This window comes from Protomyctophum parallelum (assembly GCF_964188405.1).
Source record: "Protomyctophum parallelum genome assembly, chromosome: 13".
In the NCBI taxonomy this organism is placed as follows: Eukaryota; Metazoa; Chordata; class Actinopteri; order Myctophiformes; family Myctophidae; genus Protomyctophum; species Protomyctophum parallelum.
In genome coordinates, this window is record NC_139708.1 from 36,323,234 (window position 1) to 36,347,087 (window position 23,854).

The 23,854-nt window shown below is 44.7% G+C and overlaps 1 protein-coding gene across 1 annotated transcript in view; it reads left to right on the top strand.

Moving 5' to 3' along the window:
• Window positions 1-23,854, top strand: part of LOC310868625 (voltage-dependent T-type calcium channel subunit alpha-1I-like) — a gene marked incomplete at its 3' end in the record, with an annotated part of 246,639 nt that overhangs the window by 128,731 nt on the left and 94,054 nt on the right. Inside the window, exons 9-10 of the mRNA XM_083779083.1 lie at window positions 18,019-18,385; window positions 19,215-19,645. Coding sequence (XP_083635209.1) covers window positions 18,019-18,385; window positions 19,215-19,645 — 798 coding nt within the window. The remainder of the gene's footprint in view (window positions 1-18,018; window positions 18,386-19,214; window positions 19,646-23,854) is intronic.

Consider the following 23,854-nt stretch of genomic DNA (forward strand, 5'->3'; position numbering starts at 1 on the left):
GATTGCAATATTAATAGACTTGTAAAAATCAATAGGAGCACCGGAGAATGTGAGCCCCGAGAATCCATTTCCAAAGGGAGATCACGCTGTGTACATTTCTCCCCAGTGGGGGGGGGGGGGGGGGGGGGGGAGAGAGAGAGAGAGAGAGAGAGAGAGAGAGAGAGAGAGAGAGAGAGAGAGAGAGAGAGAGAGAGACAGACATTAGGGGGTTTAAAAGAGGCCTGTCGAGATGTGTCAAAAAGCTAAACGCGAGGATGAGAGAAAGGTGCAAAGGGAGGGCTGCATGTGCTAGAGATGGAACACTGTTCTGTTACAATGTGTCAGAGAGAGAAGGAACATTCATGATATGTGTGTATGCGAGAGAGAGAGAGAGAGCAGCGATGGGCTGTCTCGTGGCGTGGCCCATCTCCTTTTATGAGTGTCCATGTTTTATGAATAGTATAAACAAGCTCTGCATGCAGAAGACGGCTGAGAAAGGCTGGTTTGGGGCGACAAAACAAAATGGTGCAGAGATAAAATGCTACGAGGAGGACAGCACCAAGCAGGAAAGAGAGTGCATTGAGGGACAGTGACGTGAAATGAGACAGAAAAGGAGGTAATAAGGGACTCCCTGGATGACATTTTAGATCGAGGCTTGTTCAATCAAAAGAAGTGAGTGATTCCCCCATGGGGATGAAATGAATAAGGAGGAGGGAGACATACTATATAAAGATAGATGGACAGGTGCAGTGAGGGGTGACAGACATGCTAAAGGAACAGGATGGCACCTTAATAAAGGGACGGCACGCCAAGGGTCTTCTGGTACTGTCTCGCTCCCCTGTGCCGTGGTGAATGTCGGGAGGCCCACACTCTCGGCATGAGTGAGCAAAGTTCTCTTAAGTTAGCCTCGTCTCGGAACCCGCTTGGTGGCGAGCCCTGAATCTAATGCCACTGGGGCCACAGTATTAGCATCAGCATGCAATTAGCCGTCTTTATGCGAGTTCGGCGCACCGAAGAGCACAACGCAAAGCAGAAGTAGCGACATTAAGTGAGTAATAGTATGGGACACCTTTTTGAGCTACTGCCCCCTGGTTTGGCAGCATTCTCAGCCCGGGGACACTTTTGGGGGCGTGGCACTTCCTCATTTGAAGACCGGAAGTGGTTTTCCGGCATTCTCAAACCTAAGGCACTTTTGGGGGCGTGGCCTAACCCATCCTGATGACGTCATCAGATTTTTTTCTGTTTCAGGATTCCAAGAAAAGTACAGTTTTACTATGGCCCCATTACAGGGTTTTCTTAAGAATAATGTATAGATGGTTGAACCGTGAATGATTTCACATAAATTACACACAGCGTTCATGATTTTAGGGGGGGGGTTTGTTCAAAACAGGGACAATTCTGCAAACTTGTTAAACAATTAGGCTGGAATATGAAATATACGTTGACTATAGATGACTATAGAGATAAGGTGTAGCGATTTGCGGGGAGTAATATCAAATGTGTTTTACCAAAGTCAGCTTCATGGCATGGCTATAGCAGGCTGATCTGGGCAATTTTGGGGGAGATGTCTGTGCACTAACAGCCCATCTATTGCATATAGCTCCTCATAGATTCTTTGGTATGTGAAGTCAGCCTAAGCTATTAACATTACTATCTTTTGATAAAACATTAAACAGTTTTCCCCCTTTAGGTTAGGATGAAAAGTTGAAGGCTGCACTATGGTGTCCCCTCCGTCAAATCTACCCCCATATGTAAATTTACACATAACTTTGAGCACTTTGATATTATAACTTTGTGATTTATCCTTCATGCTGTCTTAATGTTTTGTTTTAATGTATGTATTGTATTATTTTTGTATGTGGTGTTGTGTTTTGCATGCTTCATGTTGTCTTAATGTTTTGTTTTAATGTATGACTTGTATTATTTTGGTAGGTGGTGGTGTGCTTTGTGAATTTTGTATGTTTCATGTTGTCTTAATGTTTTGTTTTAATGTATGACTTGTATTATTTTGGTATGTGGTGGTGTGCTTTGTGAATTTTGTATGCTTCATGTTGTCTTAATGTTTTGTTTTAATGTATAACTTGTATTATTTTGGTGTGTTGTGTGGTGCTTTGTGAATTTTGTATGTTTCATGTTGTCTTAATGTTTTGTTTAATGTATGTCTTGTATTATTTTTGGTATGTTATGTTGTATTTTGTGAATTTTGCATGTTTCATGGTGTCTTAATGTTTTGTTTTAATGTATGACTTGTATTATTTTGGTATGTGGTGGTGTGTTTTGTGAATTTTGCATGCTTCATGTTGTCTTAATGTTTTGTTTTAATGTATGACTTGAATTATTTCGGTGTGTTGTGTGGTGCTTTGTGAATTTTGTATGTTTCATGTTGTCTTAATGTTTTGTTTAATGTATGTCTTGTATTATTTTTGGTATGTTGTGTTGTATTTTGTGAATTTTGCATGTTTCATGGTGTCTTAATGTTTTGTTTTAATGTATGTATTGTATTATTTTGGTATGTGGTGTTGTGTTTTGTGAATTTTGCATGCTTCATGTTGTCTTAATGTTTTGTTTTAATGTATGACTTGTATTATTTTGGTAGGTGGTGGTGTATTTTGTGAATTTTGCATGTTTCATGGTGTCTTAATGTTTTGTTTTAATGTATGACTTGTATTATTTTGGTATGTGGTGGTGTGTTTTGTGAATTTTGCATGCTTCATGTTGTCTTAATGTTTTGTTTTAATGTATGACTTGAATTATTTCGGTGTGTTGTGTGGTGCTTTGTGAATTTTGTATGTTTCATGTTGTCTTAATGTTTTGTTTAATGTATGTCTTGTATTATTTTTGGTATGTTGTGTTGTATTTTGTGAATTTTGCATGTTTCATGGTGTCTTAATGTTTTGTTTTAATGTATGTATTGTATTATTTTGGTATGTGGTGTTGTGTTTTGTGAATTTTGCATGCTTCATGTTGTCTTAATGTTTTGTTTTAATGTATGACTTGTATTATTTTTGTATGTGGTGTTGTGTTTTGTGAATTTTGTATGTTTCATGTTGTCTTAATGTTTTGTTTTAATGTATGACCTGTATTATTTTGGTATGCGGTGGTGTGCTTTGTGAATTTTGCATGCTTCATGTGGTCTTAATGTTTTGTTTTTATGTATGACATGTATTATTTTGGTGTGTTGTGTGGTGCTTTGTGAATTTTGCATGCTTCATGTTGTCTTAATGTTTTGTTTAATGTATGTCTTGTATTATTATTAGGGCCGGGACTAATTGCGATTAATTTAGATTAATTAACTACAGAAAAATTAATCGCGATTAACTACAGATAAATTAATCGCACCTTTTTTTTCACTGCGGAACGTTTCTCACTGGGCGCTTTTCTATAGTACTGAAAACTGGAAATAATAAAAAGTCACCCCATTTTGTGTTGCCTAGAACTGGAGGTCTGACAAAAAACAGTAACAATATGAAGTAAGTACAGCTTTGTGATGTCACTGAGATGTACTTGTTACTGTTACTAAATCTTTTTCAGACCTCCAGTTCTAGGCAACACAGAATGGGGTGACTTTTTATTATTATTTCCACAACAGGTATATTAATGACAGTAAAATGTTGAAAATGAGTGGTATCCTGTAGTCACTATTCGTTGATTCACTGGGATACCAAAAAACATAAAAAAAAAGGTTTCTCGCTGTTCTCGGGTTGAATATTGATATGCGATTAAAATGCGATTAATCTAGATTAATTAATCGCAAAGCCTCTGATTAATTAGATTAATTTTTTTAATCGAGTCCCAGCTCTAATTATTATGGTATGTGGTGGTGTGTTTTGTGAATTTTGTATGCTTCATGTTGTCTTAATGTTTTGTTTAATGTATGACTTGTATTATTTTTGGTATGTGGTGTTGTGTTTTGTGAATTTTGTATGCTTCATGTTGTCTCAATGTTTTGTTTTAACGTATGTCCTGTATTATTTTGGTATGTGGTGTTGTGTTTTGTGAATTTTGTTTGCTTCATGTTGTCTTAATGTTTTGTTTAATGTATGTCTTGTATTATTTTTGGTATGTTGTGTTGTTTTTTTAATTTTGTATGCTACATGGTGTCTTAATGTTTAATGTATGTATTGTATTATTTTGGTGTGTTGTGTTGTGTTCTATCAGTTTGACCATCTGTTTGACCATCTGTTTGTGATTACAGACGTCTCCACCACAATGGGGAAGTGAAACTAACTCGAAAGAGGAAGTACCAACTGTAGTAGTTGCAATTTTTTTTTACAACAGGCCAATTTGAAAACAATGCCATTTCTTTCTTATACCTTGAATGGCATTGTTTTCAAATTGGCCTGTTGTAAAAATAAATAAATAATAATCTCTTTTGAAGACCGGAAGTGGTTTTTCAGCATTCTCAAACCTAAGGCACTATGGGCGGGGCCTAGCCTAACTTGATAACGTCATCAGATTTCTTCTTTTTGATGGCACTTTCAGATTGACAGTTGCAACTACTACAGTTGGTACTTCCTCTTTCGAGTTAGTTTCACTTCCCCATTTTGGTGGAGACGTCTGTAATCACAAACAGATGGTCAAACAGATGGTCAAACTGATAGAACACAACACAACAACACACCAAAATAATACAATACATACATTAAACAAAACATTAAGACACCATGTAGCATACAAAATTAAAAACAACAACACAACATACCAAAAATAATACAAGACATACATAAAAACAAAACATTAAGACCACATGAAGCATGCAAAATTCACAAAACACACCACCACATACCAAAATAATACAAGTCATACATTAAAACAAAACATTAAGACAACATGAAACATACAAAATTCACAAAACACAACACCACATACCAAAATAATACAAGTCATACATTAAAACAAAACATTAAGACACCATGAAACATGCAAAATTCACAAATCACCACACAACACACCAAAATAATACAATACATACATTAAACAAAACATTAAGACAACATGAAGCATGCAAAACACAACACCACATACCAAAATAATACAATACATACATTAAACCAAAACATTAAGAGAGCATGAAGGATAAATCACAAAGTTATAATATCAAAGTGCTCAAAGTGTATGTGTAAATTTACATATGGGGGTAGATTTGACGGAGGGGACACCATAGTGCATCCTTCAACTTTTCATCCTAACCTAAAGGGGGAAAACTGTTTCATGTTTTATCAAAAGATAGTAATGTTAATAGCTTAGGCTGACTTCACATACCAAAGAATCTATGAGGAGCTATATGCAATAGATGGGCTGTTAGTGCACAGACATCTCCCCCAAAATTGCCCTGATCAGCCTGCTATAGCCATGCCATGAGGCTGACTTTGGTAAAACACATTTTATATTACTCCCCGCAAATCGCTACACCTTATCTCTATAGTCATCTATAGTCAACGTATATTTCATATTCCAGCCTAATTGTTTAACAAGTTTGCAGAATTGTCCCTGTTTTGAAGGGGAAAAAACCCTAAAATCATGAACGCCGTGTGTAATTTATGTGAAATCATTCACGGTTCAACCATCTATACATTCTTCTTAAGAAAACCCTGTAATGGGGCCATAGTAAAACTGTACTTTTCTTGGAATCCTTTCAATGCTTTTAGCTCTTTCAAGGTTATTTATCTGCTGATCTGTATGATACAATACATACTTAAAACTAGTATGAGTGTATGCTAATGTTGATTGACAGGAAAGTATACACATGAACATACAGGTTACGTCAATATGATATACATGATTACTTTAAACATGTAGCTTACTATTTTGCATTAACTTGTAAATCACAAAATATTGAAAAGTATAGATCATAAAATCCGTTTAGACCCATAAAAATTGGTAATCCATGGTTGTGCTATAAACAGTTTTGCAGTATTGAACCTGATTTGAACAAAAACCACAAAAAAATGTGTTGTCAACACATAGGACAGTGGTTGATGAACTCATATGGACACCACTGATATATGTATGTGGCTTACTTAGAGTATCTAAGTAATCATCCGTGAATAAACCCAATCCCCATGGTCTTTTGTTTGATAAAAAGTCAAAAAGTAATATGGATTTGGTTTATAAATGATACAAATTGGTATTGGGTGAATTATGTACTAAACATACCATAATATAATACGAGAGAACAAAATGTGGGGAGAGACAATTACTTTTAGACATGGTAATACATCAAATCCATACAAATTTGTCATCAAGAATCATACGCTAGCAAATAACCTAACATCAGTCCATCAGTGAATGGCCTTGAGGACACTATCTAGCTGTATAGCATCCCAAGTCCTACCCCATAGACCTGGATCATAATGTTGGGGGTTATTTAAAAAATAAATGCCACGATCGTTATTTCAAAATAATAACTATAACTAACCGCATTAGAAAACACTACATTTTACACATTTACTGAAAAGAAATGAATGTATCCCTGTATCCTGTGTGAGTAATCACAGGTTCTGACAGTTATACTGTATTGCGTATTGTATACATTGACCTAACTAACCTCAGTTACATCACTCAGTATTATCCCCAACCTCACAGCTCAGAGTGCCACAGACATGTCTGGGCATGCCTGAACACACACGCAAACACACACACACACACACACACACACACACACACACACACACACACACACACACACACACACACACACACACACCCACACACACACACACACACACACACACCAGTAAGTGATGTTAGTTCACAAAGTATCATGTTCGCACATGCACACAACAGGGCAGACACACTCAACTGTAAGACCATCTGTTTCCTGTACAACACAAGAGGAAACCACATAGAGGAAATGAGAAAGCGGAACTACCAACAATAGTAGTTGCAACTATCATAACTGAAAGTGCCATCAAACAGAAAAAATCTGATGACGTCATCAGGATGGGTTAGGCCACGCCCCCAAAAGTGCCTTAGGTTTGAGAATGCTGAAAAACCACTTCCGGTCTTCAAATGAGGAAGTGCCACGCCCCCAAAAGTGTCCCCGGGCTGAGAATGCTGCCGAACCAGGGGGCAGTAGCTCAAAAAGGTGTCCCATACTACTACTTAAGTGGTTTATCAGCAGTCTTATATAAGAATATGCAGATGATATGCTGTTTAACGAGCATAATAATTAGGGATGCACCGATCCGATACTCGTATCGGAGATCTGCGCCAATCCAGGCTAAAATTCTAGATCGGGTATCGGATCGGTGGCCGATCCATTATCGGATCGGATCCGATCCGATAATTATGTGTAATTACAGTATGAAAACAACTCTACCTCCTCTGTGACACAGCAGTGTAGTATTGACAGTATAACATGTGGAATGCAGCCAGGCTAGCCTGCACACACATTAACCTGGTCTAATTGTTGCACAGTTATTTAATAAATAATTCAGTGCATTTATATCTGTGTTTGTTACATTTTGTTTTACAAAGTTGGGGAAGTAATGTTTAAGTCAAGCCTTGATGTTGCCTTACACAAAATAATGATTCCAGACTCCACACAGTGAGGCATACAGCTTAATAGGTTATTACGTTTCTTTGTGGGGGGTATCGGATCGGTACTCTGTATCGGCAGATACTGGACCCCCATGTATCGAAATCGGTATCGAATGCCAAAAAGCCGGATCGGTGCATCCCTAATAATAATACGTCCTGTAGATGTAAGCACAAGTGATTAGACTTGCTGGGCATTTCTGCCTGACGCACCTCCGACGGTGCCATGGTGCTGGCTGCAGGGTCATCAGCCGGGAGCCACCCTTCACAGATGTTTCGCTCCATTAATCCCGGAACATCTCTGGGTGGTGGAGCAGCGACAGGGACGTCTCCCTGCCGCCCCCTGCAGCCAGCGGAAGGATCCTTGTTCTCCCCACACTCTGTCCCAGTGTTATTGCTTTTGTGGTTGTGGAATGAGACCCAAGGGACTATGCATGGCAGGGACGTCCATCTCCCTGAGTCAGGCGTGGGCTGACCGCATACCACAGCATCTCAAGGTGGTGGAATATAGCAGCAGGAAAGGTTCCCTACTGCCCCCTGTCTACGCTCCTTGTTTTCCCCACGATTTGTCGTTTCTCCTGAGCCATAACCAGAAACTTCCTTGTTCTGCCTCCTCTGCCAGGACTTTCAGGGCATTCTTCAGCTTGGAGCCTTTGATCCCAAGGGACTTTAGTAGCCTCTGGGTGGATGCTCCAGTGTAGCCTCTACACCCGACTTCCACTGGGTATGTGAAGGCTCTCCACCCTGCTTGTGAGCACTCACTTGCCAGCTCTGAATATTTGTCCCTTTTTCTCTCAAAGGCAGCCTCCATTCCCTCCTCCCAAGGAACTGTCAGCTCTACCATGATGACTGTCTTAGTAGAGGTGGACCACAACACGATGTCTGGTCGTAGAGCGGTTGTGGTGATCTCTTGCGGGAACTTCAACTGCCGGTCTAGGTCAGCCCTCATGTTCCACTCGCTTCCAGCTGACAGGAGGGACTGTGGGCTCTTGGTGATGCTCCGCGGCTTGCCGCCTTGCTGGACAAACTGGATCGACCGCTCTGCTGTTCGTGAACTGGCGCCATTTGCTTCTATTCTGCGTACTTCCAGGATTTCAGCTAGCTTCCGCAGAACACGATCGTGGCGCCATCCATATCGGCCCTGCGTCAAAGCCACCTTACAGCCAGAAAGGATGTGATGCAAGCTTGCGTTCTGGGTGTCACAGAGCTTGCAGGTCACCTCTGTCCCGTACCACACATGCAGATTCCAGGGACTGGGAAGGGTGTCGTATGTGGCCCTGATGAGGAAACTCAGCCTCGCTTGGGGTATTCTCCACATGTCTGCCCATGTAATGACCCTGTTGACTACGGCCTCCCAATTGGTCCATCTCCCTTGTTGCTGTTGGCCCACAGCCTTGATCATATAGCTCTCCTCTTCCATTTTCACCACTTCTGAAACCACAAGGTCTTTCCTTTCCTTCTTTGAGGCTTTGGACCACTTTGTGGGTGCTGTTCCCCAGCCAAAACCAGCCCTGCCAGACTGCACTTGTCCTACCATTTCCTGATGTTTCAGTCGGCCAATGGCCTGGTCTACTGTCTGCATAGCATTCCATTTACGTCCAGTGCGGACTTGGACCTGGGCATTGCGGACAGTTGGATCAGGTGAGTCTCTCAGCTCGAACACAAGCCTCACCTTCTCCTGTTTGTAGCCCAGGCTGATGGATTTCAGTGGCAGCTTCAGGGTGGTTCTTCCAAACAGAGCTGTGTTGGAAAGGCATCTGGGAAGGCCCAGCCACTTACGGATGTAATTGTTGGCTTTTGAATCCAGCTTGAGGACAGTTGTGGAGGTGATATCACACAACTTCAGGGGCCACATCAAACGATGGAATAGGGTGAACTGGTAACACCAGACCTTGAGTTTCCCTGGGAGAAAGCTTTGGTCAATTTTGTTCAGGCCGTCCAAGAGCTGAGATGTGACTGAGGCAGCCATGTGCTTGTCAGACAGGTCTGCAGTGTAAAGCCTTCCAAGGCTCCGCACAGGTTCATCAACCACACGTGGGATTTCCTCACCATCCACTGAGAATGTGATGTTGTCATTCCTGACTCCTTTCCGGATGGAGAGGCTGCGTGACTTGGTAGGTTTTATTTTCATCCGGGCCCATGCTAGAAGCTCCCCGAGTCTTTTCAGGAGTCTGGAGGTGCACACTGCTGTCTGGAGGAGAGTGGTGACGTCATCCATGTAGCTCCGTAGGGCCGGGAGTCGCTGACCTGATTGGGAACGGACTCCTCGGACCATCTGTCTTCCACCAATCAGGATGATCTCAAAGGCTATTGTGAAAAGGATTGGAGAAATGGAGCAACCCATAGCTATCCCCTTCTCTAGCTGGTGCCAACCAGTTGAGACCTCCTGAGTTGTGTAGCAGACTTGGAAGTTGTTAAAGTAGTTCACTACGAGGCTCTGGATGCAGGGTGGAACATGGAAGAAGTTCAGTGCAAAGCTGATGAGTTGGTGGGGAACCGACCCATAGGCGTTTGCAAGATCCAACCAAACCACGTGTAGGTCTGCTTTGTTGCGCTTGGCTGTCTGTATTTGCTCCCAGATCATAGCAGAGTGCTCCACGCAGCCAGGGAAACCTGGGACGCCTGCCTTCTGACAACTAGTGTCGATGTAATTGTTTGCCAGAAGGTAGTTGGTCATGCGCTTTGCCACCACAGTGAAGAAAATCTTCCCTTCCACGTTGAGCAGGGCTATGCCTCTGAACTGGCTGATGTTATGAGAGTCTTTCTCCTTTGGGATAAAGGTCGTGATTGCCCTGCTCCACGCTGATGGCATGGCTTGGGTTTTCCAGGCAACACCCATCAGCTTCCATAACAGTTTCAGGAGTCCAGGACAGCTTTTGTACACCCTGTATGGTACTCCATTCGGGCCGGGTGCTGATGCAGCTCTCGCTCGCTCAACCACCTGCTTGACCTCAGCCCATTTCGGGGGAGTGGTGTCAAACTGCAAGGAAGGCTCAGGTGGCTGAGGTACATGGCCTGGTGATCCGAGGGGGTTGTTCTTTTGGCTGTCGCTGAGCTGAACTGTGATGTATTCCTCCAACTCCTGTTCACTGGTCTGCAGTGTCCCATTCTTCTTTTCCTCCAGCAGGCCTCGGGCATACTTGAAGGGGTCCCGGGAGAAGCTAGCCCTTGCTTTCTCCTTGCGGCTTCTGCGTTTCCTGATCCTTTCAGCTCTCCTCAGGTGTGCGAGTTTTACTTTGATCTGGTTCCACAGGTTCTTCAAGCCGTCTTTATCCTGGTCATTGGCTTTTCTCCATTGTTTCCGTAGGAGGCGTCGTTCCTTTACGAGCTGGAGGATTTCCCTCTCCCGTCTCCCGATCTGTTTGGGAATAATCCTCCTCTGGGGCATTTCTCCAAATCGCTCTTTGCCTTCCTCGTAGATGATGTGTCCCATGATGTTCAGTTTGGAGGTTACGCTGCCTCTTAGCGTACTTTGGAGGGTGGTGCATAGATTATCATCGAAGCTGCTCCAGGATTCTTTGTCATTGGCTTTTGGCCACTTGACTTTGGCTTTCCGGATTAGCTTCTCTGGTGCGACTCTTGTGGGTTCGCTGCTTGGCGTTTCGTTGTGCTGTGGGCTGTGCGGTTGTTGCTGCACCTCATGCTGGGAAGGCTGGACCTCCTCTCTCTCACCAGTTGCAATGGTTGGATCAATAGCACTGTGGTGCTCAACCTGGCTATGATTCCTCCTTGTCTGATCTGCTTCTGCAGTGCAAGCTTGCATCTGGTTGCGGCCGCCGCCGCATTTCATCTTCCCCTGATGAGTTCGCAGGCCCCGGTAGGTTGTTACTTTGGCCCACCCACAGCCACATTCTCTGAGGATCTTCATATCGTTCGTGATTGTCATGTCAGTCGTTTCCGTGTTATCCGTCCTGTTTGGTCCATCTTCCATCCCGCCTCTCGGTGGACCGCCGGGCTGTTTTTTCCTTATGTTGCTCGTAGTTGAGTTAGGGAGTCCATGAAGCTTGCTTCACAGACATGTGGAAAGGGGTAACTAGCCCCATCCACCCCTGGTGCAGTCTTTCCCGCTGCCAGCCAGTCTTCCCTGGCAGCCCACCAGTCTTTTCCTGGATGCCAACTGCTCTATTCACAGTAGTCACTGGTAAGCCAGCTGAAATAGATGTAAGCACAAGTGATTAGACTTGCTGGGCATTTCTGCCTGACGCACCTCCGACGGTGCCATGGTGCTGGCTGCAGGGTCATCAGCCGGGAGCCACCCTTCACAGATGTTTCGCTCCATTAATCCCGGAACATCTCTGGGTGGTGGAGCAGCGACAGGGACGTCTCCCTGCCGCCCCCTGCAGCCAGCGGAAGGATCCTTGTTCTCCCCACACTCTGTCCCAGTGTTATTGCTTTTGTGGTTGTGGAATGAGACCCTGTATTTATATGTATAATATATTTCTGCTGTTGGGAAACTCCTCCCGACAGCAACGATATTATGTATACATATACAGTATGATAATTAGTCATATTGGAATTACTTTAGTCACAATGACTAATTGCATATAAATTCTGCGCTATTCGGAGGCTCTTGCCAATACGCATCCCTAAGGCTAATCCCCTCTGGGCTCCATGGGTGACATGGTCCATTAGAATAGAAATGCTGTGCCCCCTTTGCACCATAGCATTTAAGAGATGCTGTTCCCCCTTTGCACCATAGCATTTAAGAGATGCTGTTCCCCCTTTGCACCATAGCATTTAAGAGATGGTGTTCCCCCTTTGCACCAGAGCATTTAAGAGATGCTGTGCCCCCTTTGCACCATAGCATTTAAGAGATGTGTCATCTCCCTTTGCACCATAGCATTTAAGAGATGTGTCAGCTCCCCTTTGCACCATAGCATTTAAGAGATGTGTCAGCTCCCTTTGCACCATAGCATTTAAGAGATGCTGTGCCCCCTTTGCACCATAGCATTTAAGAGATGCTGTGCCCCCTTTGCACCATAGCATTTAAGAGATGCTGTGCCCCCTTTGCACCATAGCATTTAAGAGATGCTGTGCCCCCTTTGCACCATAGCATTTAAGAGATGCTGTTCCCCCTTTGCACCATAACATTTAAGAGATGCTGTGCCCCCTTTGCACCATAGCATTTAAGAGATGGTGTTCCCCCTTTGCACCATAGCATTTAAGAGATGGTGTTCCCCCTTTGCACCATAGCATTTAAGAGATGCTGTGCCCCCTTTGCACCATAGCATTTAAGAGATGCTGTTCCCCCTTTGCACCATAGCATTTAAGAGATGCTGTGCCCCCTTTGCACCATAGCATTTAAGAGATGCTGTTCCCCCTTTGCACCAGAGCATTTAAGAGATGCTGTGCCCCCTTTGCACCATAGCATTTAAGAGATGCTGTTCCCCCTTTGCACCATAGCATTTAAGAGATGCTGTTCCCCCTTTGCACCATAGCATTTAAGAGATGCTGTTCCCCCTTTGCACCATAGCATTTAAGAGATGCTGTGCCCCCTTTGCACCATAGCATTTAAGAGATGCTGTTCCCCCTTTGCACCATAGCATTTAAGAGATGGTGTTCCCCCTTTGCACCATAGCATTTAAGAGATGTGTCATCTCCCTTTGCACCATAGCATTTAAGAGATGTGTCATCTCCCTTTGCACCATAGCATTTGAGAGATGTGTCAGCTCCCTTTGCACCATAGCATTTAAGAGATGTCAGCTCCCCTTTGCACCATAGCATTTAAGAGATGTGTCAGCTCCCCTTTGCATCATAGCGTTTAAGAGATGTGTCAGCTCCCCTTTGCACCATAGCATTTAAGAGATGTGTCAGCTCCCTTTGCACCATAGCATTTAAGAGATGTGTCAGCTCCCAGCATGCATTGAAATGCTGTTTCCCCTTTGCACCATAGCATTGAAGAGATGTGTCATCTCCCTTTGCACCATAGCATTTAAGAGATGTGTCATCTCCCTTTGCACCATAGCATTTAAGAGATGTGTCATCTCCCTTTGCACCATAGCATTTAAGAGATGTGTCAGCTCCCCTTTGCATCATAGCATTTAAGAGATGTGTTAGCTCCCAGCATGCATTGCCAGACGGTGCCTCTTTACAAATTGGCCCGAAGACATGGAGTGAAGAGAGGAGAAGAGAGGAGAGGAGGGGCGGGGCTGTGGCAGGGAGAGGAAAAGGAGAGGAGAGAAATAATGAGGGGAAAAGGAGTAAAGAGGAGATATGAAACCAAGCTGAAATGCAGATTGTTAAAAGAAAAACAGAGAAGCAATGTCAATGCCTCGCATCTTAGCACAGCAACCATGGGGAGGAATCACCTTCTAATCCCCCAAATCGTTCTACTACGCTGCAGTAGACAGGAACAAAACATTACACAGAGTGAAAGATTTGGCCCGAATAAGCACCTTGTTACTCACCCACCTCTTTCTGGGTATATATTGGCCTGTTTCTTCTGTGGCGTTCGGGGCTATAAGAGCCATGAGTGTAACACTAAACCTCTCCTTGGCACATTCTGTACTCCTAGATTGTCACTGCCAAATGCAACTGCCTCTTGGCAGCACCTCTCCGGGGATCACAGACACTGGGCCTCAAATTGCTGTGTAATCACTTCTGTCCGGTCAATGGTCTACTGCCTCTGCTTTGGTTGGAGGCTTCGTGTGGCCGTGTTTCGGCGAGTTTGTGTCCCACCACATGGGGAAACATATTTTTTATTATTTTAATTAACACCTTGCTGCTACGGCCGGGTTCATGGGGACTATTTTATTAACACCTGATACTAAGGCATTGCCTCAAGCTTCCCTCCCTCTAATAAAAGGCATCTCTGTGCTAATCCGGCCCTCAGGTTAATATCCGAACATTGATATATTATTGATTTCAGTTAATTACTAGTATTACAATGTTATTGTCTTCTCTTTTTTTTATGTCCAATGTATTTGTATTTAATTCATAAAGCTATAACATAACTATAACTAAATCCATTTTAAATTCAATAACACTTTTACTTCAGGATTCCAAGCTTGATCTACAAGCTCAAAACACGTCGCAGTGCGACGCGTTTTGAGCTTGTAGATCGGCTATTTTTGCTACGACATTAATATGCAATGTGGCCCCACTGGAGTGAGTGTGGAAATATTGTGGCCCTCTCTATCGTCAAAGTTGCCCACCTCTGCTTTAAAGCCTACTTGGTTTCCCGGGTTCCCCAGGCCAGCTATAGGGCTCTAGATTTGGTCCATTCCTTTTATTTCCCCCACCAAATCTCTTAGCTGATCTACAAGCTCACAATGCTGCGCAACATTTTACATTGTGAGCTTGTAGGTCAAGTATTTTCTATCAGTTTTTTGGTCTGTTTTTGCTCTGTTAAAGTAAGTCTTAAATAGTGTTGTAATTATTCTAAGTACTGGACCCTCATCTGGTTTGGCAGACAGGTGTGTGCCGGCAGAGTGGTGTGTGACAACCCGGTTGAATTATTCCCAGGCCTGTCCAGTACTTAGAATAATTACAACAAATAGCACTACAGCATAGTAGCATACCCATATAGTAATAATCATTACTAGAGTTTGTTGAGGTCTCCCCTTCTTTCCAGCTCTTTAGTAAACATAAATAAATTTTTCGGCAGGATACAGGATAAACAAGTCAAATTGGAAGGTGTATATGTGTGTGTTTGCGCATGCACTCACCTTTCTCTGTGCTCTTGCGTGTGTGTGTGCGTGTGTGTGTGTGTGTGTGTGTGTGTGTGTGTGTGTGTGTGTGTGTGTGTGTGTGTGTGTGTGTGTGTGTGTGTGTGTGTGTGTGTCCACAGACTCCACATACATGCATAATGTCACAATCATCTGAATTTGTTATTCAGACTGCTCTCTGATTATGCGCAAGGCTACCAGTGCCTACTGATCAGAATCCAAAAACACACACACACACACACACACACACACACACACACACACACACACGCTAGGCTGGAGCGAAATCAAAGCCCTGCACACCTGCAGACCAGCCTTCTTCGCCCGATCGTCCCATATGGGAGGTTCTCCTCCCTCTACTCTTCTCTGTCCCTTGCTCCTCACTCTGTCCTGTCCTGTCCTGTCCTGTCCTGTCCTGTCCTGTCCTGTCCTGTCCTGTCCTGTCCTGTCCTGTCCTGTCCTGTCCTGTCCTGTCCTGTCCTGTCCTGTCCTGTCCTGTCCTGTCCTGTCCTGTCCTGTCCTGTCCCGTCACATACAGTAGGTCAAAGTATAGACCTGTGTGGTCCATTTGGTTACATTTGTGTGCTCTTTGAGTTGCAATTGGAATATTTTACTGTGTATGCACTGTACATGTGCAATGTTTAAGTATGCAAACTTTCCTTTTGGTACCAAAACTTAAACTTTCTTTGACGTGTGTGTGTGTGTGTGTGTGTGTGTGCCTCAGACGTGTACGTGTTCATATTTTGTAATGATCGAAAACCATCCATCCGGTCAAAAAGCTGCCTCAATCCGTCGCGGCAGGTTTTTGTACAGGGATGTATCTCGCTAATCTCTATCGACCGTACCGTGGCCGATAGCCAACGGTCCCACAAGAATTCCTATTACCACTGCTAAAGGGGTCAAACACAGGGTCCCCACGCACGCTCTTTCATCACATCACGAGCCCTCCTTTACCTTCCTCTGGCACCAGAGGAAAGCAAATGAAAGATCACGCTAGGCTACACCATCGCCGCACCGAAGATTCAGGAACAGATTGATTGATGGACAGAGAGGTGTCAGTGAGAGGATGGAATCACAAGGGGGAGGAAATGGAACATGATGCGTGGGAGTAAGAACATATAGAGGGGGGGAGAGAGAGAGAGAGAGAGAGAGAGAGAGAGAGAGAGAGAGAGAGAGACAGAGACAGACAGAGAGACAGAGAGAGAATAGGCTCTGGGCTTGTGTTGGCTCAATCTGTCTGCTCCGATCACACTCTGGCTGGTAGCCCCCAAGGACCTTTAGCACGTGCGCTAACATTGCCACGGGGAGATTGGCACACGTCAGTATCGACTGATGCATGCCAGAGCTATAACTCCTTTGCTGGCGAAAGATAGCAGGTCCTCGCCCGCTGGAATGGTCTGATATCTTTCATGTATGTTTTTTTTTCTTCCCTGAAATGTACGAAACTGCACTTTGTTATACCCTTCCTGGAGGAGTTGCAACTGACTGTAGGGTGTGTTTATTGTTGCTGTTGTGGTGCTAATCTTCCCTATAGCTAAGTTCATCACTTCCTCATTTTCTACCCAGAACAATTGGTTCATTAGGCTAGGCATCTGTGTGGCGGCCATTACCAATGCACAAGCCATTGTACCCGCCTAGAGCGTCACAGGACTTGGATCATTTACCATGCATTGGCTGCATTAACAGCTGTGTGTATCTGTATTCACTCAATGAGATCCTCGTTCACTTTCTCTCCTTGTTATGATTTAATCTGCATCCTATTTTCCGCCGCCATGCAACCCACTTCCAATCCATTATTTCAGCCCTCAATATAATATTGTTGCTGGGGTGGATCTCCACATTTTATTTTATTCGTTTATTTTATATTCCCCATGAATCAATATTCGCCCTTTATGTCTGACTCGACTAACAACCTAGAGGTTTATGTAATATATTTATATAAATATTATGGAGATGTGCGTATCTATCAGTCCTTGTCCCCTTTATGGCCATGAATGGAGATCGCTGATGTCATCAGTATATGCCAAATATATGGGCATGCCCCCTTTTGTGCCCATATATGGAGCTGACTGATTTGTTTGAACCTGATGCCACTCCATATTTGTGCATAACTGCATTGATAACTCCTTATATGGTTATGGCTGAGCCAGTGACATGAGCATGATGATGTGGTCCGCTGATACATGGTAATCTCGTTACTCCACTTTTCGCTTTTTGTCTTGGACATACAAAGCGATACGATATGTTATCAGCTGTTATCTAATCTCTGTGTGTGTGTGTGTGTGTGTGTGTGTGTGTGTGTGTGTGTGTGTGTGTGTGTGTGTGTGTGTGTGTGTGTGTGTGTGTGTGTGTGTGTGTGTGTGTGTGTGTGTGTGTGCGCGCGCGCGCACTGCTCATCAAGGTTAATCAAGTACATAAAAAGTGCTAATAGATTTATCTTTTAAAATAATTGCCTAAATGGATTATTAACCACTTAACCCTGTATTATACTTCACATTAAAGCTGAAATATATATATATATATATATATATATATATATATATATATAATTCTGGGCGGGTAGTTTGAGAACCACTGACATAGAAACATAGGTTCATCAGAAAACTGTCATGATTGCAGAAGGCATTTGTATCGAATCTGTTCTCAGGTCTAAATGGGTAAAACATTTGAGTAATTTTTCCACCTTCATTTTTGGGGGTCCTTGACATGAAATATTGAGAACCGCACTGATATAGAAACATGAGGTTTTTTAGAAAAAAATACATTGTAAAAAGACATTTTTTAAATTTCGACGTCAGGCCTAAATGGTTTAAAGCATTATGTTATACCACAGATTGGCTCGTTCTTCATGATCAACCTGTGCCTGGTGGTCATCGCCACGCAGTTCTCTGAGACCAAGCAGCGCGAGCACCAGCTGATGCAGGAGCAGCGCGCCCAGTGCCTGTCCTCGTCCACGCTGGCCAGCATGGCGGAGCCCGGCGACTGCTACGAGGAGATTTTCCAGCTGGTGTGCCACGTCCTGCGCAAGGCCAAGCGCCGCTCCGCCGCCCTCTACTACACGCTGAGCGGCAAGCCACCGCCGCCCCCTCCGCCCAGCCGCGTCCACAGGAGGAGGAGGGGGGAGGAGGGGGGAGGAGGAGGAGGAGGAGGAGGAGGGGGGAGCGCCAATGCTGACCACCATCACTCGAGGCCGCCCAGACGTGAGTATATTTATATATAGGAGGACGTTTTAGACCGAAAGGGGCCACTGGACATATTTTCGTGGGAACGTTTGGTAGGCTATTTGTTTCATTATGTGTAATGAAATCATAATAGGCAGCACTTTTCCTCACTCGCTAGAATTGAATTATGTGATACAGATGTGCCGTTTGAGAACTTCACATGTCTTGCCATTGGATTGCCAGTGCATTGTCAGAAACAGAACAAAGGGGGCATTGCCAACGTGTCATATGTTAGTTCTGTTGTAATCTTCAATCTAAGTACTGGACCCTCATCTGGTTTGACAGACAGGTGTGTGCCGGCAGGGTGGTGTGTGACAACACGGTTGAATTATTCCCGGGCCCGTCCATCTGTCCGCCGCCGGACCAAGGAATAATTCAACCGTGTCGTCACACACCAAGGCTAATCAGTGAATAAAACCTGCAGGGAAAACATGCATTTTCAGAAAAGATCAGGAAGGTGTGAAGAGTTGGAGTGGCACATCTGTAGGAGGACATTTTAGACTGAAAGGGCCACTGAACATGTGGAAACTTTTGGTATTTTGTTTCATGATTATGTGTAATGATTTGAATTAATAAAATGCAGCACTCTATATCCTCTATTACCTCACTTGCAGAATTATGTGATGCATTGTGCATAGAAGCTCTACATTGCAGTGTAACACCTGTGAACGAGTGACAAGCTTCACACACAGACGGCTAATAATTATGTCTCTCTCTCTCTCTCTCTCTCTCTCTCTCTCTCTCTCTCTCTCTCTCTCTCTCTCCCCCCAACCCCCCCCCCCCCCCCCCCCCCCCTCTTTCCCTCCAGTATCCCACTGTCCGCACCAGAGCAGGCCAGACCACGACTCCCAGCCGCTGGCCAACTCCATCAGCCTGTCGGTCACCGAGAACCCCGAGGACTGCCCTCAGTGTGCGGCGCTGGCGCTGAGCGAGGGGGCGGGAGGAGGAGAGACCGCCGGCGTCTCGACCAATGGGCAGGAGGAGGAGGAGGAGGAGGGCGGCGCCATGGAGGAGACGGACGGGGAGGGGAAGCACCTGAACGAGAGGAAGAGGAGGAGGAGGAAGGGCGAGGTGAAGAGGAGGAGGAAGAGGAGTACGTGCTGCGGACACTGCATGGACCAGTGGGACAGCATGAGGAAGAGGCTGTGGGGCATCGTGGAGAGCAAGTACTTCAACAGAGGCATCATGATCGCCATTCTTATCAACACCATCAGCATGGGCATAGAACACCACAACCAGGTGACCGCACGCACACACACACACACACACACACACACACACACACACACACGTACACGTACACACATTTGAAATGTTTCTTTATTTTGTCCGCATAATCTGTTCCATACAGGAATACCTTGTACATGCACGTCTATTCTATATGCATGCAGTTTACAAAGTGCATATAGACGGCATTGTTACATACAGTATAGTTGACATACTTGTCAGACACAGCAGACACAAATCATGGGTAAAGGAAACGCCTCCTCTAAATTGAGCGACTTATAATGGCTGACACTGAGCTAGGGTTGGGTGACGATACGAATACATCGTCAATCGCGAATATACGAATCCAATCGCCGAATATTTTTATTAGGCGATTTCTCGGGACGATTTAGCCCAATTAACCTGTAAAGTGTGAGCAACATGTGAATCAATTTGGCCCAGCAAAGTAGTAACAGCGGCCGGGTGGAAATAACCTCCGTTATAATGTATGCTCCCACAGTCCCCGCACTCAGCAGCATCGGGCACCGGGGCACGGCACTTACGGCAGCCGCCAGCCAAAGTAAAGGCTGGGAGCCTGGGAGGTGAGGGAGGCTGTAGCCTACATGTTGTTTAAGCTCCGGAGTCCAGACCCATGCAGTTTAATAATATACAGTCACAACATAATGCACACTGCTGTCTCGTGTCTCATCACAATCCCAATGCCTCACCCGTGAAGTCGGGGGGGAAAATAAAAAAACTGTCTAGTGTTAGTGTATAGGCTCGGGGATCATAATAGCGCTTAGCTTAGCGTTAGCTTAGCGTGTAGCCCCTACTGGTGCTGCAACCCACTGATTGAACTTCATATCCGCCTGTAATCTAAGTTATTTTTTATTGAAAACGTGAACGAACCCCGACACCAGCGCTGCAAAAATAGACAGATCTACAAGCTCTCAACGCGTAGCAAACGGCACTGCAAAAACAGGCAGGACGAGATGCCTTGAGAGCTTGTAGATCAGCAGCAGCCCGGCCGCAGCAGCTTGTGGGCTCCGCTCCGAGCCTCCGACTGACCGGTGCGGGGAGGCAAAGGAGCAAGTTACCCTGGCTGCGCAGCAGAAACAGACTGATCTACAAGCTCTCAACGTCTAGCGAACGGAGCTGCAAAAACAGGCAGGACGCGGCGCCTTGAGAGCTTGTAGAGCTTTTGCGACCTGCAGTGAGCTGTTCTCACTTTACTTTTATGACACGAATACATCGTTAATCGGCGAATATTTGTCAGACGATGGGCGGTTGAAAAAAATTGGCATATCGCCCAACCTTACACTGAGCAGTACCTTGCTAACTGCTTGGCCCTCCTTGTGGAGAGGCCAGCCATTTGTATGCCCCTCATAACCAACTTGTGCACATGCCCTAGGCTGCCAAAGATGAAAACTAAACATTCTGAGCCTATAGCTGTAATATTTCAGCACTTTGGTTAGAAAGGCTTCCTCCAGTCTGTAGTCAAATGTCCAGCTGACCTCGAGAATGAACAGTAAACACCTCTCTATCTTTCCTTCCTTCCATAATTCCTTCCTTCCTTCCCTCCTTCCTTCCTTCCTTCCTTCCTTCCTTCCTTCCTCTTGTATACTGTATAGTACTTCCTTCCTGGTCTTAAATTCCGTCACTGTCTCAGGAATTGTCGCCACACTCGCACACCGCTGCGGTTGGCTATACAATATTATTTGCATCCCGTCTCGAGACTTTGCAGTGTATTTTTTATTAAAATAGGCCTATTGAGAACCGTGTGCACGTTGCAGGGCCAAGTCACTGATGAAATCCACTGCAACACTAATACAGTATTTACAGTAGTACATTACGAGATGCAGTATTCATGGCCCGTAGTTGTCTTAAATGCTCACTGCTCGGTTTTTAAAGTCACAGCACGGTGCCTACACTGCAGACACTGTGAATTTACCACACAATTTAAAAAAAACATCCGCTAATATTATAATTATTTATGTGTAACTCAGAGAATGTACAAATGTAACTGAATTAAGTTAAACATTCTTGTATGTTCTCAGAGTTATATAAAGCCTGAGTGAGTATTTAATATTTTTTCCTACATAAACACAGTATCAGTAGCCCCCCCCCCCCCCCCCCCCCCCCCCCAGTAGTTATCGCCACTGGCGGAGGATCACGGCTAGAACACACGGTGACAACATGACATCAATTCAGAGTATACTATACGCCGTGTGGGCGGCGGTAGCATGGCAGTCAGAGCCCTCAGTCCTCTGACGGCGCTGTAAACAGTTAAACGTATACAGTAAGAGACCCAGAGGCATGGCTGGCTCGCTACGCCACTGGCCGTGCTCCTCACAGACAGACAGCCAAGCAGGTGTCTGAGGGGGAGAGCAGGAGCACTGTGCCAAGAGCACGCATGCACGCACGCATGCACGCACACGCACGCATGCACACATCGTGAACACAGGTGCAAACGAAGGCGTGCAAGGCGTGCTGTGTGTGCAAGCACGCATGCACACACAGCACTCACACTCACACTCACACGCACACACACACACACACACACACACACACACACACACACACACACACACACACACACACAGAGAACGCACAAAGGCAGACGCACAAACATGTGCACTCACACATAAACACCTGCAAGATACCACTAGCTCTTGCATAATGGAGCCCCCCTCCCTTCTCCCCCGATTGTTCATCGTCAGTTTAATCGCTGTTTCAACAGAACATACACACACACGCTCACCCCTGCACCTCCCCTCCCCTATCTCTCTCATCTGCCCCAAGTCTTTACTCTTTTCACATAGAAAAGAAGAATTGTTTCATCTCACCTTCCGGGTCTCCTAAAACCACAGAGGAAGAACAAGAGATAGAAAACATGACAGAGGAGAGAAAGAGTGCGAAGGAAGCGATGGAGACTTTTAAGCTCTCTGTGTGTGTGTGTGTGTGTGTGTGTGTGTGTGTGTGTGTGTGTGTGTGTGTGTGTGTGTGTGTGTGTGTGTGTGTGTGTGTGTGTGTGTGTGTGTGTGAGTGTGAGTGTGAGTGTGAGTGTGAGTGTGAGAGGGTGTGTGTGTGTGTGAGTGTGTAAGTGTGAGTGTGAGTGTGTGCATGCTGGGAGGGCAGCATCCTCACTTCCCACGGGCTGACACAAAGGCAGCCATGGGAGAGCTGGACTGTCTTTACCTCGTGTGATTTTGTGTCTAAATGTGGAACTCTGTAGTCTGCCAAGAACCGCCTACCTAACCACAGAGTGGAAATGCCCACATCAAAGCACATTATGCCTTTTTGTGCATGCAAGCAATAGCTGCTTTTGCTATTTTCATTTTGATAGTGAAGGTGGTTGTCTGTGGATTTACATTTAATCAATGAAAAATAATAACAAGAGCATGTGAAAAGTATTTAAGATAATATGACCTTTATTAATCCCCAAAAGCAAATTCAGTTACAAAGCGCACAGGTACTGTTCTGTAGAGGGCCTGCTTCTCCATATTCTAGCCTTTTGTGTGTGTTTTTCATAAATCAACGCCTAACGCCTGATCATACTACAGCTACAGCGTCACATACACAAGCTTCGAAACTTTTTGAACAGATTTGGACATGAGGTTTCCACCCGGCAGACAGACTTTTAGGTATGGATGTCCTAATGGATAAGCAGTGCAACTGAAAGGACGCGTCTGGGAACCTTGAAATGGCAGCCTAATGGGAGTCAGAGAAAGGGAGGAAGGAGTGGTGAAGGGTGTGTGCATGGTCCTTGAGGGTGGAATCTGCCTTTCTTTTCACTGCATGGCTTAGAGATCTGAGAGTAGCATCTGAGTGGTGCAGGTGGTGAGAGTAGCCTCTGAGTGGTGCAGGTGGTGAGAGTAGCCTCTGAGTGGTGCAGGTGGTGAGAGTAGCCTCTGAGTGGTGCAGGTGGTGATCTGGGTTGCTTCTTTGATGATTTGTGTGAGTTTTTGAGAGGAGCTAGACCCTCCTATATACAGGTTTAATGTTTGTTTTTAGTTCAATGTTTGTTTTAAAAACGCCATTGACAATGAAGAGAAATTAATGTTTGTTTTGTCCCTAACACAAACATTAAATCCCATTAACAATAAAGAGAATTTAATGGGTATTTTGACACCGTTTGTTTTACATCATCATTACATGCCCCAATATGACGTAATGAGTTACATTATGACGTACATTTTCCCTTCATTGTCAATGGCGTTTACAAAACAAACCCTGGCACGG